The 16087-nt window shown below is 44.7% G+C and overlaps 1 protein-coding gene across 1 annotated transcript in view; it reads left to right on the top strand.

Moving 5' to 3' along the window:
- The first annotated feature begins 4754 nt into the window (after positions 1-4754).
- Positions 4755-16087, top strand: part of GUCY2F (guanylate cyclase 2F, retinal) — a 64505-nt gene continuing 53172 nt past the window's right edge. The window contains exons 1-4 of the mRNA XM_014960608.1: positions 4755-4807; positions 6732-7420; positions 9594-9895; positions 11784-12138. Coding sequence (XP_014816094.1) covers positions 4755-4807; positions 6732-7420; positions 9594-9895; positions 11784-12138 — 1399 coding nt within the window. The remainder of the gene's footprint in view (positions 4808-6731; positions 7421-9593; positions 9896-11783; positions 12139-16087) is intronic.

Genomic DNA, 16087 nt, shown 5'->3' with positions numbered 1-16087 from the left:
GGAAGAGGAGTGTTTCTCTACGTATTGCTATGTAATGAGCTTTTGGAGATGAGGCTGTCAAATTAAACACTCAGGTTTTGATGCCTAAATAAATATACGTATAAATACCTCACCTGGTGTTATGAGACTGTTTCCTGCCAGCTCTAATATTGACCGTCCAAACTACCTGCAAGGTCATATATTCCACTGATGCCAGTGCCAGGGACTTTAGATTTCACAGCTTACAAAATCAGCTTCCAAGAAAATCAAATAAATCCAGCCATTTGGGGAAAGAAGTGGACCTACTTGAACCTGACTCTACAGGACTCTTCGGGCCTGATACATAGCTGCTGTGATGCAAAGCAGATGATCTGGAGAAAAAGGACTTCCACGTGCTGGACTGCAACTTGAAAACAGGATAATATGGCACAGCAAGACACTTCCCCCTCACCCCAACCCCAAAAACCCAAAAAACAGCCTCACCAAAAATGTGGGGCATCAAACCCTTCCCGAGCTGCACAGCCAAGAAACTGATGTCAGATGGGGTTGATATCAAGCTTACTCAAAGTCATGGAAAGGACAAAATGCAGAGGAACTTGTGACGAATTAAAGGGTGGAGGTTAACTAATGCCAAGCAGTGAGGCTGGCGCGATAATAAATCTTGTCAGTCTGACTTTACATAATTTTTGTGATCGAGTCACAAGTCTGGCATGTAAAGTCAAGTGGTGACATTGTCTCCTTAATCCCCTACAAGTCATCATCCTACTGAAAGGTGATTCTGAGAGAGAAAATTAGTGCTACACAGTCAGTGTGTCCATGTCATAAAGAGATAAAAAAAATATTCATTGGTATTTTGAAATAAAATAGTAGATGAGGAGCCTCCTTTGGTGGTGTTTTCATGTGGAGCCTCTGGGATCTCATTTTTTTGCAGTGCTGTTCAATGACTGTATCACATTATCTGGAAAAACCAGAAAAATCATTATTCATAAAACTTGTGGATTGCTCTGGACCTCTCATTAAATGGACGTATTTGAAAAGTAACCCAGTAAACTAAAACCAGAGAGGTTTGTATACATCTGGGAGTGAAGAACTCATTACCACACTTCCCAGGCAGATTTTGCATTAAGGAAAGCAGAGATGGGCTTGAAAACAGAGATGCTGCAATTGTATTCATCTGAAGTATGGAATTAAAGTGGAAAAAAATAGAATAGGTGATAAAAGACGCCATCACCTCTATATTCAGGATTAAGGAGTGAGGCTTACTAATGGATACTGTTTTTAATTCAGCAAAGAAAGGGAAAATTAAAAATGAATGTCAAAAGAACATTGCAAGGATGAAACCCTGAAAGCAGGCTCTGTGGAAAAAGCCTTAAGGAGCTGTTTATTTATTTTGCTCAGAGGATGACTAGGATGTGAGCTAATTATGGTGTGCAAATGTCTACGGGGAGGTGATATTTACTGTGCTTCCTGGTTTTTTTTGTTTCACAGGCAAAGGCGGAGTGAGAGCCAGTGGCAGGAAGCTGAAGCCAGACACACTAGACGTTAAGTGGGTATTTTTAATGTTGAGAGTAATTAACAGTTGGAATAATAGACGTGGGAACCGGGTAGATCCTCCAAGGCTGGAGCTTTTAATTAAGGCTCAGAGGACATGAAGAAAGGCTAACGTGAGCGTTGCCATGCTGCTCTCCCTTGATTTTCCCTATTATCAGTGGAGATATGAGTCTTTTCTGCAGAGGGAGTCAGAAGAGGAGCCAAGCCTTTTCCCCATCTCTCTCTGACGAGGCTTTCCAGAGAAATCAGCTTTATTCAGCGGTACCCTCCGGTACAATTTATTACAAAACGCATTTTATTTCCAGGACACTTGGAGAGAGCTCAGAGCAGCAGCGGCTCCTGGGAGGCTGTTTGGCCGGGCTGATGTGGGAGGTCAGAGCGAGAGATTAGAGCACCCTCTTCTGCTCTAAAAATTTAAAGCAAAGGGATGCAGCTGAGGCTCAACCTTCCCGTGGGAAACGTTAGGGCTGTATGAGTGTGGTGCGTCTCTCACCCACTTCAGTGAGTGTGGAACAGTGTTGGGAACTGATCTGATGGTGCCAAATAACACGGCGTTACAAAGAAATCTCTGCTCTGTGATGTGGTTCTCGTAGTAACGACGAGCTTAGGATGTGAGGAAAAAAAAAAATAAATACAAGGTTTGGAGGCATATGCAAGGTTTAAAACTTTAATGTTCATTCCAGATAGATGAATTCATAGGATCATAGAAGCATAGAATCGTTCAGGTTGGAAGGGACCTTAAAGATCACTGAGTTCCACCCCCTTGTCATGGGCAGGGACACCTCCCACCAGACCAGGTTGCTCAAAGCCCCATCCAGCCTGGCCTTGAACACCTCCAGGGACAGGGCTTCTCTGGGCAACCTGGGCCAGTGCCTCACAACCCTCACAGGAAAGAATTTCTTCCTGACATCTAATCTAAATCTCCCCTTTATCAGTTTAAAACTGTTCCCCCTTGTCCTATGGCTCCACTTGCTGATCAAGAGTCCCTCCCCCAGCTTTCCAGGAGCCTTTTTAGATACTGGAAGGGACTCTAAGGTCTCCCCGGAGCCTTCTCTTCTTCAGACTGAACACCCCCAACTCTCTCTGCCTGTCCTCACAGGAGAGGGGCTCCAGCCTGCAGATCATCTTCATGGCCTCCTCTGGACTTATTCCAACAGTTCCATGCTCTTCTTATGTAGGGGGCTTCGGAACTGGATGCTACAGGTGGGGTCTCCCCAGAGTGGAGCAGAGGGGCAGAATCCCCCCCCTCATCCTGCTGGCCACGCTGTTGGGGATGCAGCCCAGGACGTGGGGGGCTTTCTGGGTTGCCAGAACACATTCCTGGGTCATGTTGAGCTTCCCATCAATCAACACCCCACTTCTCCTCACGGCTGCTCTCAAGACATTCTCCACCCAACCTGTATTTTTTCCTGGCATTACCCTGACCCAGGTGCAGGACCCTGCACTTGGCCTGGTTTAACTTCATGAGGTTCACAGGGGCCTACCTTTCAAGCCTGTCCAGGTCCCTCTGGATGGCATCCCTTCTCTCCAGTGTGTTGACCACACCACATAGCTTGGTGTCATCAGCAAACTTGCTGAGGGTGCACTTAATCCCTCTGTCCATGTTACCAACAAAGGTGTTGAGCAGCACCAATCCCAGTACCGACCCCTGAGGAAAACCACTGGTTGGTGCTCGCCACTCGGACATCAAGCAGTTGACCTCAACCCTTCGAGTGCAACTATCCAGTCAATTCCTTATTCACCAAAACGTCCATGGGTCAAATCCATGTCTCTCCAATTTAGAGACAGGGATGTCATGTGGAACAGTGTCAAATGCTTTGCACCAGTCCAGGTAGATGATGTCAGTTGCTCTTCCCTTTACACCATTGCTGTAACCCCATTGTAGAAGGCCACTAAATTTGCCACCTTAATTTTTTACCTTGATAACACTTTTTTTTTTTCCTCAGATGTTTGGCTTAACTTGCTTGTTTATTAGTGAGGTAAAATCAGGCAGTGCCGGGACCTGAGCTTGGTTTGCAAATGTAGGAGTGTTGTCCCCAGTCCTGGATACTCTAAGTATGGGACAGACATGGCAGAGCTACTACGGAGGGTGAATTCCTGCCACTGTTATTACTTGATTGCAGGAGGGTCTTTTCTTCCACTGGCAAACAAGAAGCAGAGGAAAAGGGAGAATGTGAGAAAGGTTTAAACCTACTTAGTTATGGACTAATATGAATTGTTAAAGGTCAGAGTAATAATTCTAATAAATAGATCTCCAAGTCGATTATTTTTTAATCTTTCATTGTTAGGTGCCTGAGACACATTTTTTTCAACACGGGAGATTTTATTGCTTAAAAACATCCCCTGGAAGTGAGTCACTGGAGTTTTGCAGCTACTCCAGGAGACTTTGGGACTGCTGGCCCTGAATGGAAATAAGCTGTGCAGCACCCTTTTCAATAATAAAAGGAATGAGATAGCAGTGAGCATACGCTATATGGATAGACATGTAGGTATATTTGGATATGGAGAAACCAAATTTTTAAGTTCATTTCAAAAAAACCAGACTCCTAGTTGCAAAAGCTTCATTTAATTTCCTGCTTTGATTAAAACCTAGTGTCAAATTCTAATGCACCAACAGCATACAAAGCAACACTCTGAGTTTAGGCTTGACGTTAGCGTGTCTTTTAAGGCACTTTTCAAATGAGAAGCTATTTGTTAATTCTTGATAACTATCTTGAGCTGTACCAGTCTTCAACGAAGCACGTGTCCAGGAACCTTCCCAGATCTGGGACGTGAAGGGAAATCAATGTATAGAAGGAAACTAATGAAATGAATGGGGGGAGTTGCTCTCCCCACTGCATCTGAAAGACTTTGTGGCAACCCTCAACCATTAGCCATGAAGAACTGCTCCTCAATACACACCAATAAGACGTGTATAATTTATATGATGTATTTGAAGTTAATACTGCTAAAGCTTTGAATTATAAATGGTTCCATCTAGACCACAAGCACTGGTTCTGTGACCTCAGCTAAATTATTGCAAGGACCTTCCTCGCTAGGACAGGTGTGGAGACATTTGAGGTCTTTCCAGGATGACAGTTTTATTGCCAGGTCCACTGGGGAAGGAAGGTGTCTGGGAGAGTGGAGAGGGTTGTGGGAGAGCTCAGATGTAGGGAGATACCTAGAGGACCCAGGGAAATAACCAAGACTTTGATGCAAGTGTAAAAATCTCTATGTCAGTCACGATGGGTACAAGGAAGAAACAGGGAAAAGGGAAACGTAACACATCAGTAGCATGGTAAAGCCTGAAATCAAATATTCTGCTTACCCCAAACCTAAAATAGCTCTTGTCTCTGCTGCTTACAGGGCAGAAGAGGAGCTATCCCTGCTGCGGCACAGAGAGACTTAAGGAGCTGTTACGCAGGGGCAGATCCCAGGAGCTAAATCCCACTAATCCAAGGGCAGAGCTTTAAGGTGCCATCCCTACAATTACTAAGTTAGATAGGAGTATGTCTGCGCACTGAGGCAGTTCAGAGTGAGGCAGCCTTGGAGCTCTGCAAGACCTTCATTGAGGAACTAAGGGCTTGGGAGAATGCGTCCCAAGTCATGAAACCTTGGAGGAGAAGGATGGCCCTCACCAAAAGGGACACAGGAAGCTTTTGACACGCCGTGAAGGGTCCCAGAGCACCCACCCAGTTGGAGTGGCCTATGCAAGCAAGAAGCTGAAGGAGGTGGACACCCAAGTGCACTTGCAGGGGAGGCTGACCATGCATCACCTATCCTTGAGGAGGGACCCCCGCCCAAGGATAGCCACTGCCACTGGTGAGAAGCTGTTCTGTTGGTGGGTGGCTCCTTCTGGAGGTCTCTCTCCATCAGGCTAGAGGACCTGCGGGTGCATTTACAGCACTCACTGCATTGCAGTGCTCTGTGTTGCGTGTCTCAGTGGCTGAGGATCCAGGATAAAAATACTTCTCCAGTAATGAACAGGTAAGCTGGTGTAAGGGGCCTGCTATTTTTAGAGCCCAAACCTGCCCAGATCAGCAAATTTTCTAAGCCCCGGGGTGACACTGCAGATGGTGGGGAGACTGTTGTGGGTTTGCAATTTCTGTGTCTGGCTGTGAAGGGTGATGTTGTTATTCCCAAAAAACCTATGCCGCCTCCTCTTTAACCAAGAATATTTTAAGCCAAGAGTGAACACAAAGCTTTTGCCCTGGCAGTTATTTAACAGTTCTTTATCTAAATTCAAATCATAATCCTCCTTTTCCCTCCTCTTGTGATTACCTGTTTATCCACCTTTCCTTTTGCCAGGTTTAAGAGAGTCTGCCATGAGTTGTCCTTGAAAAACCCTTTCAGCAAGTTTTTAAATCATATGCACATACATATGTATCTCTAAGTATATGTATATATGGGTCTATATATGTGTGCGTATATTTATGTTTGTGGGGGCTCTGATTCCTATTCAAAACTCACTGAGGATTTTGGATCAGCTAAAGTTGCTGATTTTTAGCGCGTTTCACCTTTTTATTTTCTTATATACGTGTTTCTCTGGGTGATTTGGGAATTATCATAGAATCATAGAATCATAGAATGGTTAGGGTTGGAAGGGACCTCAAAGATCATCGAGTTCCAACCCCCCTGCCATGGGCAGGGACACCTCCCACTAGAGCAGGTTGCTCAAGGCCCCATCCAGCCTGGCCTTGAACACTTCCAGGGATGGGGCAGCCACAACTTCCCTGGGCAACCTGTTCCAGTGTCTCACCACCCTTCTTATCCTTCTGAAGAACCCAAAACGCAGTGCATCCACAGGTTGTGTTTACTGGTGCAAACAAAGGAGACTCACTCTTCGCTGCCTGCTTTCAGAATACACTGCAAAACATTCAAAAAGGTTTATATAGGTGCCCATTTGAGGACTATGACACCAGTTGAACGCTCTTCTGTGTGATGCGGTGGCCGGTGTGGTGCGTGTCCACATGTCTCTGCAGGGTTTTGGCACCTCATGGGCTTGGTCCTCGAGAACCGTTGCGTAATTTGGGCTGACTCAGCTGTACCTACACACACTGAACAGATACGTATACAGGAAGGCAAAGCTAATCTACTTTTCTTCCAGTGGCTGGTAACGGACTGCCTGGGCTTTCTGAAGAACTCGGCGCAGATCTACCCACCTGTAAAACAATGTCATTTCTCCTACTGTGTCCTAAGAGCTTGTTCTGGGTGCTGTCAAGGCGCATTAGATTGCATCAGTTCAACGCTGGAAATTCATTCAAGACATTTTTCCAGGCTCTCTGGTGGCTGCTATTGGGAATAATCCTACTTTCCTCTCCAGGACATTGTTCTGTTTTTAAAATTGGACTGCTTGGCCCCTGGAACTGTGACCCCTTCTTCTCCAAAGCCTTTCCCCACGTGGCTGCCAGGTTAGCACTGGAACGAATAAGCAAAGATCCTTCACTAGATCTTGGCCACAGGCTGGATTATGTGGTCCTGCAAGAAGAATGTGAGACGTCAAGAGCTCTGGTTAGATTCATTGACTTTGGAAAGCTTTCCTCAGCTTTCATAGGCCCTCTGAACCCTGGCTTCTGTGAGGTGGCTACACTTTTAGGGGAAAACTGGAATAAAGCCATCTTCTCATGGATGTGCATCAATTATAAACTGGATTCCACCATCCACCACCCTACATTTGCAAGGACACTGCCCTCTCCGACCCGAGTTTTGTTTACAATAATGAAATATTTTAACTGGGCTCACGTTGGCATCATTGCTTCCAATGAGGATATTTGGATGAACACAGCCAACAAGTTAGCGAGTGCACTCAGGAACCAGGGGCTTCCTGTGGGAATTGTTACATCTGTGCGTAAAGGAGAAAAAGGCATTGAAGACACCTGGAATGAGATTAAAGCAGTTGTTGGCATTAAAAGTAAGTGCTTTGAGTCTCATTCTTTTTTTTTTTTTTTCTTAAATTTTCTCCAGGGTAGGACTGCATTGTTATCCAATAGGCATAATTCAGAGAATGAGATTTTTGAAGTCATTTAAGTGAAGCAGAATTTCATCTCTGACCCCAATGGAGCCAGGGCTTCATGTAAAAGAATGCTGGATATTTTGTATATGGTGGACATAGGGAAAAATAGTCTTCTACAACATGAAAGATTGGGTATAGCTTGTCTGAAAAAATAATATTTAGTAGACAGGTGTCTGTGCTTGACCCTGTCAAGTGTAAAGAGGGATTTATACAAGGTATTAAATTTATAGTGTTTTGGATTATGGATTATCAAAAATCTCGTGCTTTGATGCTGTGTTTTTGCTACCTGTGTTCAGTGAAGGTAGTGGAAGTGAAAAACAGCGTTATATGCTACATACTAAAGCAGTGGAAGGATGTTTGTTGATGTACAGCATGAAATAAAGAATGAACTTTTATCTTTTGGGGAAATGTGGGGGAAAAGTTATGTTTTTCTGGTTCAGAGTCTTGTTAGGAAATCTGTGATGGAGCTCTGGTCTTGGATGTACAACTCTGCAGTCAGCCCTGTGAATGCATCCATGAGGATGCATTTTTGCTAAGACTTTGACTTTTTTGCCAAAGACTAAAAATGGCAGCAAGTCTAACTTGGAGCTTTATCAATGCTCAAATCTATGCTTAAGACCAAACCCACCTTATGTGGGTTCATCTCATTGCCATCACAGCTCTCCATGTGAGTTACAAATGATGGGCTCCTTTCATAATCAATGGAGAGAACCAGTTCGTCTTTAAACATGATTAGAACCATAGAATCATAGAATTGTTGTCGTTGGAGGGGACCTTTAAGATCATCAAGTCCAACCATCAACATAAGACTGACAAAACCACCACTAGACCATGTCCCTCAGCACCATGTCTGTCCAGCTTCTAAATATTTCCAGGGATGGTGACTCCACCACCTCCCTGGGCAGCCTGTTCCAATGCCTGATAACTCTTTTCGTGAAGAATATTTTTGTAATATCCATCCTAAACCTCCCCTGGTGCAACCTGAGGCCATTTCTTCTTGTCCTGTCACCTGTTACTTGGGAGAAAAGACCAATGCCCTCCTTGCTACAACCTTTTTTTTTCAGGTAGTTGTAGGAAGTGATAAGGTCTCCCCTCAGCCTCCTTTTCTCCAGGAGAATGGAGGATGGAACACCCCCATCTCTCTCAGCTGCTTCTCGTAAGATTCATCTCACCAGCTTAAGCTCTCTGCTATAGTATGGGATGAATCACTGCCGAGTACCTATTTCTTTATTGCAATTCTATTTCTTTCCTGCAATTAAGAAACCTGAAAATGTTCCTGTTCAGTTCAGTTTCTACTTAGCCAAGGTTATTTTTTCTCCTAAGGAGAGACCACAGCTACTGTAGATGCCTTGCTGTCTCCTGGTTTAGTAGCAGGTGGTACCTGGTTGCACCCTTTCTTCCTATCGTTGCCACACTTTGCTCCTCTCACTGATTGAGTTTTGCAATGCTGTCTTGCATGAAATATAAGGAGTGCTTCTTTTTTTGAGGGGCCAGTGAGCACCATGGAAAGCTTGCTAAACAGATACACCTGTGTTCCAGATCTCCTCACCAAACTTGGGGACATTGGCCCCATGGCAATTTGAGGGCAAAGACGCAGACTCTGGGATGACCAAGCATGGACCGATGTTGAAACATCACACAGTGCTCAACATAAAATATATGGTGACAGGCTGAATGGGTAGATGGGGCACTGCCAACGCCTGTGTGGTGTCTGTCAGCTCAGGGCACACAAAAGGAAAGTTCACATCTCTCAGCTGATGGCAGCGCAGGACCATGTCTTCCCATCATGTTGGCCTCTGCCTCACTTGTGTCAAAATTTCTCTCTGCTCCTCCTTCTGTATGGCTCCAGGAATGGGTAATGCTCATGGCCTCCTTTGACAGATGTTGCAGACCTCCAGAGGTTGAACAAAACGATTGTAGCTCCCAGCTTCCTCAGAACACCACACCGGTGGGGGACCATTAGGGTCTGACCTGACACAGCAGTTCAGACAGCTCTTTTATTGGTGGGAGGGAACTATTTTGTGCTGAAAACCCCGCATGGATTAACAACGCTGCAATCCTTGTGTTTCAGTTATACTCCTGTGCATGCATTCTGTGCTCATTGGAGGGGAGGAACAGGCCACCTTACTCACAAAAGCTCTGGAAATGGGACTAGCAGATGGAAGATACGTCTTCGTTCCATACGACACTTTGCTGTACAGTCTTCCTTACCAAAACAACTCATTCAATGTCTTTGACAATAACAGCAAACTCCGGGAAGCGTACGATGCTGTGCTCACTGTAACACTGGCATCTGGAGAAAGGACTTTCTATGAAGCATTCAGGGAAGCTAAAGAGAGTGGTGAAATCGCTGGGGATTTGGAAGCCACACAGGCAAGTATTATAGAATCACAGAATGGTTAGAGTTGGAAGGGACCTTAATACTTTTTCACTCTAGTTTTTCCTTGACATGACACAATCAATAGTTATATTGCTTGAGAGACATATTGAGAAAAATCTGGTGAAAGTTGAATGTGGTCTGCATTCGTTTGGAAAGGATGTTTCTCCTGAATATATGACCATCTTACTCGGTTAGTACAACTGCAGGACCATGCTGGGAATTCATAGAACCATAGAATGGTTTGGGTTGGAAGGGACCTTAAAGATCATCTAGTTCCATCCCCCTGCCATGGGCAGGGACACCTCCCACCAGACCAGGTTGCTCAAAGTCCCATCCAGCCTGGCCTTGAACAGTTCCAAGAAGGGGGCATCCACAGCTTCTCTGGGCAACCTGGGCCAGTGTCTCACCACCCTCACAGCAAAGAATTTTTTCCTAATTTCTAATGTATATTCAAGAGAAGTAAGTTTTCTCTGAGGCTCTCAGATTTGATTTGCTACATACTAACTGCAGTAGGCCCAAGCTGAAGAGGTGTCTCCCAAGGTGGATAAAGTCCATGGAGTTTTTAAGGCATCAGAATAAGATGTCCACATGCCTGAGAATTTGAGGGCATGTGACAGACAAGCAAAATACTGGATGCTTCTAGAGGGAAATGCTTAGTATCATTGTTGCATTATTCTTTTCAACACCATAGTCGAAGTTATTCTTTGTCAGCACAATTCTCTAACAGTCACCAGTAGCCTATAAAAAACTCAAGTCAGTTGTGACCTTCGAAACACTGCAAGAAAAATTGGGGAATCTGCCAAACTGGCAAAGAGATGCAGAATTCAGATGAACTAATCTTCAAATCTCACTATGATCTTTCAAAAATATAAGTACTTTTAAGTCATGATTTATCAGAGCTGCAGGGATGTCTGCTTTAGGAGGAGATGAATCATGCCCTGAAAGCATCCATTTATTTCCCATTATTATAATGAGAGCCCAGATTAACTATAATGAGTGTGGGTTCTTCATTGCAAGTGCAGATGGGATGCTGTGGCTCCTGACAGCACACCTCATTTTATTATGAGTGCATGGCTATAATCTCTCTTCACCTACCAACTGTGAATGACTATGTGATTGCAAAAGACTCCGTGGGTGATTTTAGGGGTGTGTGTGTTCAGTTATAGGTTCCTAAGTCAAGTCTGGCACAGAAAGGAGCAATACACAGAGAAAAAGCTCTGGTACCACAGAGAAGGAGCTTGCTGTGGCTCTGCATTGTGGCTTTTACGTCGTAGGAATAAACAATGTCCTGATAGAGAGAACAGATCCTTTGGGCATGACATTTTCCCCACCTGGCTAGGGAGGTGACCCTCTGGCTTTGATCTTCTATTTGTGGAAGGAGTTTTAGCGCAGTGTTTTGAGTCCTGCTGTGATAAAATGCCAGATGAACATCAGGCTCAGAGTGTTTGCTCTTCCCACCATAAAGAAATTTTACATGGTTTTAAAAACATTTTTAAATTGTATTTTGGGAAGCGTCCATAAGAAAAGACAGATATTCAAAGTCACACACATATCGGGTTGATCCAGAGCTACCTTCAACCTAAGATTCTTCAAACCCATTACTCTGTGAGCCTGAATGCTCAGGTGTCTCTGTTCTTGAGTTTACAGCTTAGCCAGTGGGACATCTTTTGTCACAGGTCTCAAACCACAAGTTGGCAGCAGTATATCCTGACCTCAATTTCTCTTGTATTTTTAGGTTTCTCCACTTTTTGGAACAATCTACGATGCCGTTTACTTCATGGCAATGGCTATACACAGCTCAGTAGGACATCTTTTGTCACAGGTCTCAAACCACAAGTTGGCAGCAGTATATCCTGACCTCAATTTCTCTTGTATTTTTAGGTTTCTCCACTTTTTGGAACAATCTACGATGCCGTTTACTTCATGGCAATGGCTATACACAGCGCTCGGAGGAAAGGAGTCAGAATCTCTGGAACTAACATAGCTGAGCACACAAAGAACTTCAGTTTCCCTGGATTTAGTCACTGGGTAGAGACGGACAACTGTGGGAAAGGGCTGAGCAACTACGTGATACTGGACACAGATGGTGGTGGGAACCAGCTCTTCCCAACCCACTTGCTAGACATGTCTTCAGACTCTCTGAAGTCCCTGGGCCAGGCCATCCACTTTCCCAGCGGAGCTCCACCCAAGCCAGACTCCAGCTGTTGGTTTGATCCAGATGTTGTCTGTGCTGGAGGTAAGAAAGAAACAATACAGGACCAAATGCCATTTGGTCTCCATGCTTCTTAAATATTTCATCTTTTCTCTTACTCCAGGAGAGAGCACCCCGAAAAGAAAACTCCAAACTCAAGAAATTCATATAAATATCACAGAATCATAGAATCACAGAATCTTCTAGGTTGGAAGGGACCTTAAAGATCATCTTGTCCAACTGTCAACCTAACTGACAAAAATAGACACCCACACAACAAACAAGGAGCATCATCACTTAAGCATCAGGCTGTTCGTAATGGGAGTGCTATACAGAGATCCCAGTATTGATCCACAAGACTCTCTTATTGCTTTTTTGGTCAATAAGGTTGTTGTCACTATTGTGTGCTGGAAAGAGTTTTCCAGGTCTAACAGTCAACATTTGCCTATTTTGATAGTGATCAATAAATGCCAGAGGCTCCAGCCAGTACTGTGTCCCTGTCCTTCTGAGGGACAGGGCACTAAGAGGATTTGCGTTGAAGATGCAGCAGATGTTCTCACCACCTCTCCTAGTTAACCCCAGCTTCTTTACCCAGTTAGCTCTGCAGCTTTAAGGATCATCAGAGCTCACCTCATCAAGAAAAGATAATAATCATTACTCAAAATAATTTGAGTTACTGTAGACAACAGAGGTGGTAATTGAAGACTTGGGGACAGAGGTATCTGTGCTGCTTCCCAGGTTTCTGAGACTGGGCACTGGTTTTACTTAATGTTTTTAATTTGAGGCAACTGTGGTGCAGTTTTAAAGTCCACAGGGAAGCCAAAATCTCAGGGTAGGATACTTAGCCCCCACTTGACATATTTACTTATACTACCAAGCATTTACTCCTGCTGCTCCAGGATATGACTTAAACAGACGAAATTAACCACATCTACAGAATATTTCATTCAACAGCTGAGAAAAACATTCCCCTTGGCTCAGCTATAGCTGGTTTAAATCAGTGACACTCCATGGAAATTGGGGATATACTGATCTTACAGCAGCTGGCAAGCTATAGAAGAGACAAATATAATGCTATCATATATCTAATTTTGCACTGCCATTAGGAACAGCAGAGCAATTTAGCATCCCATTGCAGTCCCTGGAAAAATCCCACTGATTTTTAGAGAGATCAGATTTTATGTTCACACCTTTACAAAAGCATAAATCTCTAGGCATTTGTCAGTGAAGCAGTATATTATTATTATTACTAATATTTCAGATACTGAATTTTATTACTAGAATTAAATTCAGGGCTCAGTCTGGCTTTTTTATGGAGTTAGGGTTGGAAAGGTGTTGGATGTGAAGCTGCCAGGCTGCTGTGGTTCCACTGAATTTTATTACTAGAATTAAATTCAGGCCTCAGTCTGGCTTTTTCATGGAGTTAGGGTTGGAAAAGTGTTGGATGTGAAGCTGCTAGGCTGCTGTGGTTCCTGACCCCAGGTCAGGATTCATAGAATGGTTAGAGTTGGAATGGACCTTAGAGACCATCCAGTTCCAAGCCCCCTGCCATGGGCAGGGACACCTTCCCCTGGACCCGGGTGTTCAAAGCCTCATCCAACCTGGCCTTGAACACCTCCAGGGATGGGGCATGGAACACTTCGAGGTCCATCAGGAGCAGGGCTGAGTGGGTGCTCCCAGTACATGTGCACACACACACACATAGAATGTAGACACAGCCAGTCACCAGCACACTAATGTGTGTTTACAGGCACCACTGCCCACAACCAGCATTGCCAAAACATGGGACAACACAACACAAACAACCTGTTCCATGTTCTTATGTTCCTGTTCTTTTCTTACTACCAGATCTTATAACCTCAGCTCCTGTGCACACACAAGTGCATCCTCTGGTAGGTGGCCCAGACCTGTAATTCCCCCATAACAAGCTCTCAGACCGTCTGGTCTCCACAGGAGATGGTCTCCAGACTTGTGGTCTCTCATGGGTTGCAGGCTCCAGGACTTCTTATCTTACTTGTTGGTTAGGTTGATATGAAGCCGCATACAGACAGAGACAACACTTAGCCAAGAAAAAAGAAATCAGGAATAGGGGTTAAGAAGAAGGGAGGACAGATTGTCATGATCAGGTGGAGGGTTTGGTTGGAAAAATGCACAACATGCTTATGCGTGACCAGCATCCCCATCCTCTCCAGTTTCCCACGCTTGAGCCTCCCCAACTCACCCCCATCCCTCCCTGTGCCCATTTTTTCCCTTCTTCTAAACATCCCATAAGAAGTTTCATATACTCCCCTAGTCCTCTTAAAGCATCCCCTAATGAGTTTAACACAATCCCACAAGTCCCCTCAAGTATGCTGTAAGTTTGCTCTTTCCCATGAGCTCATGATAACCTTGCTTTCATTTCTGATTAGTTATAAAGCTCTGGTTGAGCTTTCTCAAGGCTTTGCATCATCTCTGCAATAGCCCATCCATCTGTGACATGAGTGCTCTGGTCTTTGGTATTGCTTTCACTATCTCCTATTCCTTAGGGTTTGTTTATCTGGGTGTTTATTTTCCACTTCTCTTGTCTTTTTACTGTCTCTTGTTCACTCCAGTGAATTTTGTGCTCCAACCAGCTCTTGCTCTCTGCTTATCTGATGTTGTTTCACTAAATGAAATTGGATTTGGATGTTTTCCAGCCGTGGAAGAGTCCTCATGTCATAACGGGTAACAGTGCCCATACTTTGAGCAAAGAGCGTGATCAGGGAGGGACCCTCTGCAATTCCTCAGTTTTCTGGTACCATGTTCAAGTTCCACGATGCCTTAGAGTCCTCTAAAGTATGGTCAAGCACTTGTAGGTTGTAAAATACAATGTTAATAAGCAAAAGAATTTCTCTGAGGCTCTTTCTCAAAGGAGATTTTTTCAGAGCAGGGTCCCTGGGGGCTACCTGAGGAAGCTTAGGAGTCAGCTCCAGTAAAAAAAAATAGATCCCTGATTGAACACAGAAGAGAGCATTAACAGACTCCACCTTATTCCTATCACATTGTGGTCTGGGTTACAGATTCTCCCTGAAAATGTTAGAAGATCATTCAGAGATGTGAGATGAGACTTCCATATAATCATAGAATCGCAGAATCATATGGGATTGGAAGGGACCTCTGGAGATCATCTAGTTCAATTCCCCGCCAGAGACGGTCTACCTATAGGAGGTTGCACAGGAACGTGTCCAGGTGGGTTTTGAATGTCTCCAGAGAAGGAGACTCTACCACCTCTCTGGGCAGCTTGTTCCAGTGCTCTACCACTCTCACAGTAAAGAAGTTCCTCCTCACGTTTAGGTGGAACTTCTTATACTCAAGTTTATGCCCATTTCCTCTTGTCCTGTCATTGGGCACCACTGAAAAAAGACCAGCCCCGTACTCTTGGCACTCTCCCTTTAAGTATTTGTAAGCATTGATTAGTTTCCCCCTAAGTCTTCTCTTCTCAAGACTAAAAAGACCCAGGCCCCCCAGCCTCTCCTTGTAGGAGAGATGCTCCAGGCCCTTAATCATCTTTGTGGCCCTTTGCTGTACCCTCTCCAGCAGTTCCCTTGAACTGGGGAGTCCCGAACTGGACACAGTATTCCAGATGGTGTCTCACTAGGGCAGAGTAGAGGGGCAGGATAACCTCCCTCGACCTGCTGCCTCATATCCCTACACTTCATCACTGGTTTGTTCAGGAAGCATTTTCTCCTTTGCCCGTGCAGCCTATGACTGGGCTATTCAAAGCTCATTCTGCCTTCAGTAACAAATTTCCCAGCAAGTGTCCAGAGGTCCAGAGCACTAGGTCTCCTGCAAGTCTGCCTCCAAATGGATCTAGTCCCTCCTTTTCCTTGGATTTAGTGTTGCTGAAGACCTGCATGGGCTTCACAAGGCTCTGGCTTTACATTCACCCTTCTGGAGGGAGACACATCCTTGGCAGTTCCCTTGCCTCCTACGGATGAAGATTGGGTTGCTGTCACCTGCTCTTACAGAAACCTCA

This window comes from Calidris pugnax, unplaced genomic scaffold, assembly GCF_001431845.1.
Source record: "Calidris pugnax isolate Ruff unplaced genomic scaffold, ASM143184v1 scaffold270, whole genome shotgun sequence".
NCBI lineage: Eukaryota > Metazoa > Chordata > Aves > Charadriiformes > Scolopacidae > Calidris > Calidris pugnax.
This window is presented reverse-complemented; position numbering and strand designations above follow the sequence as displayed.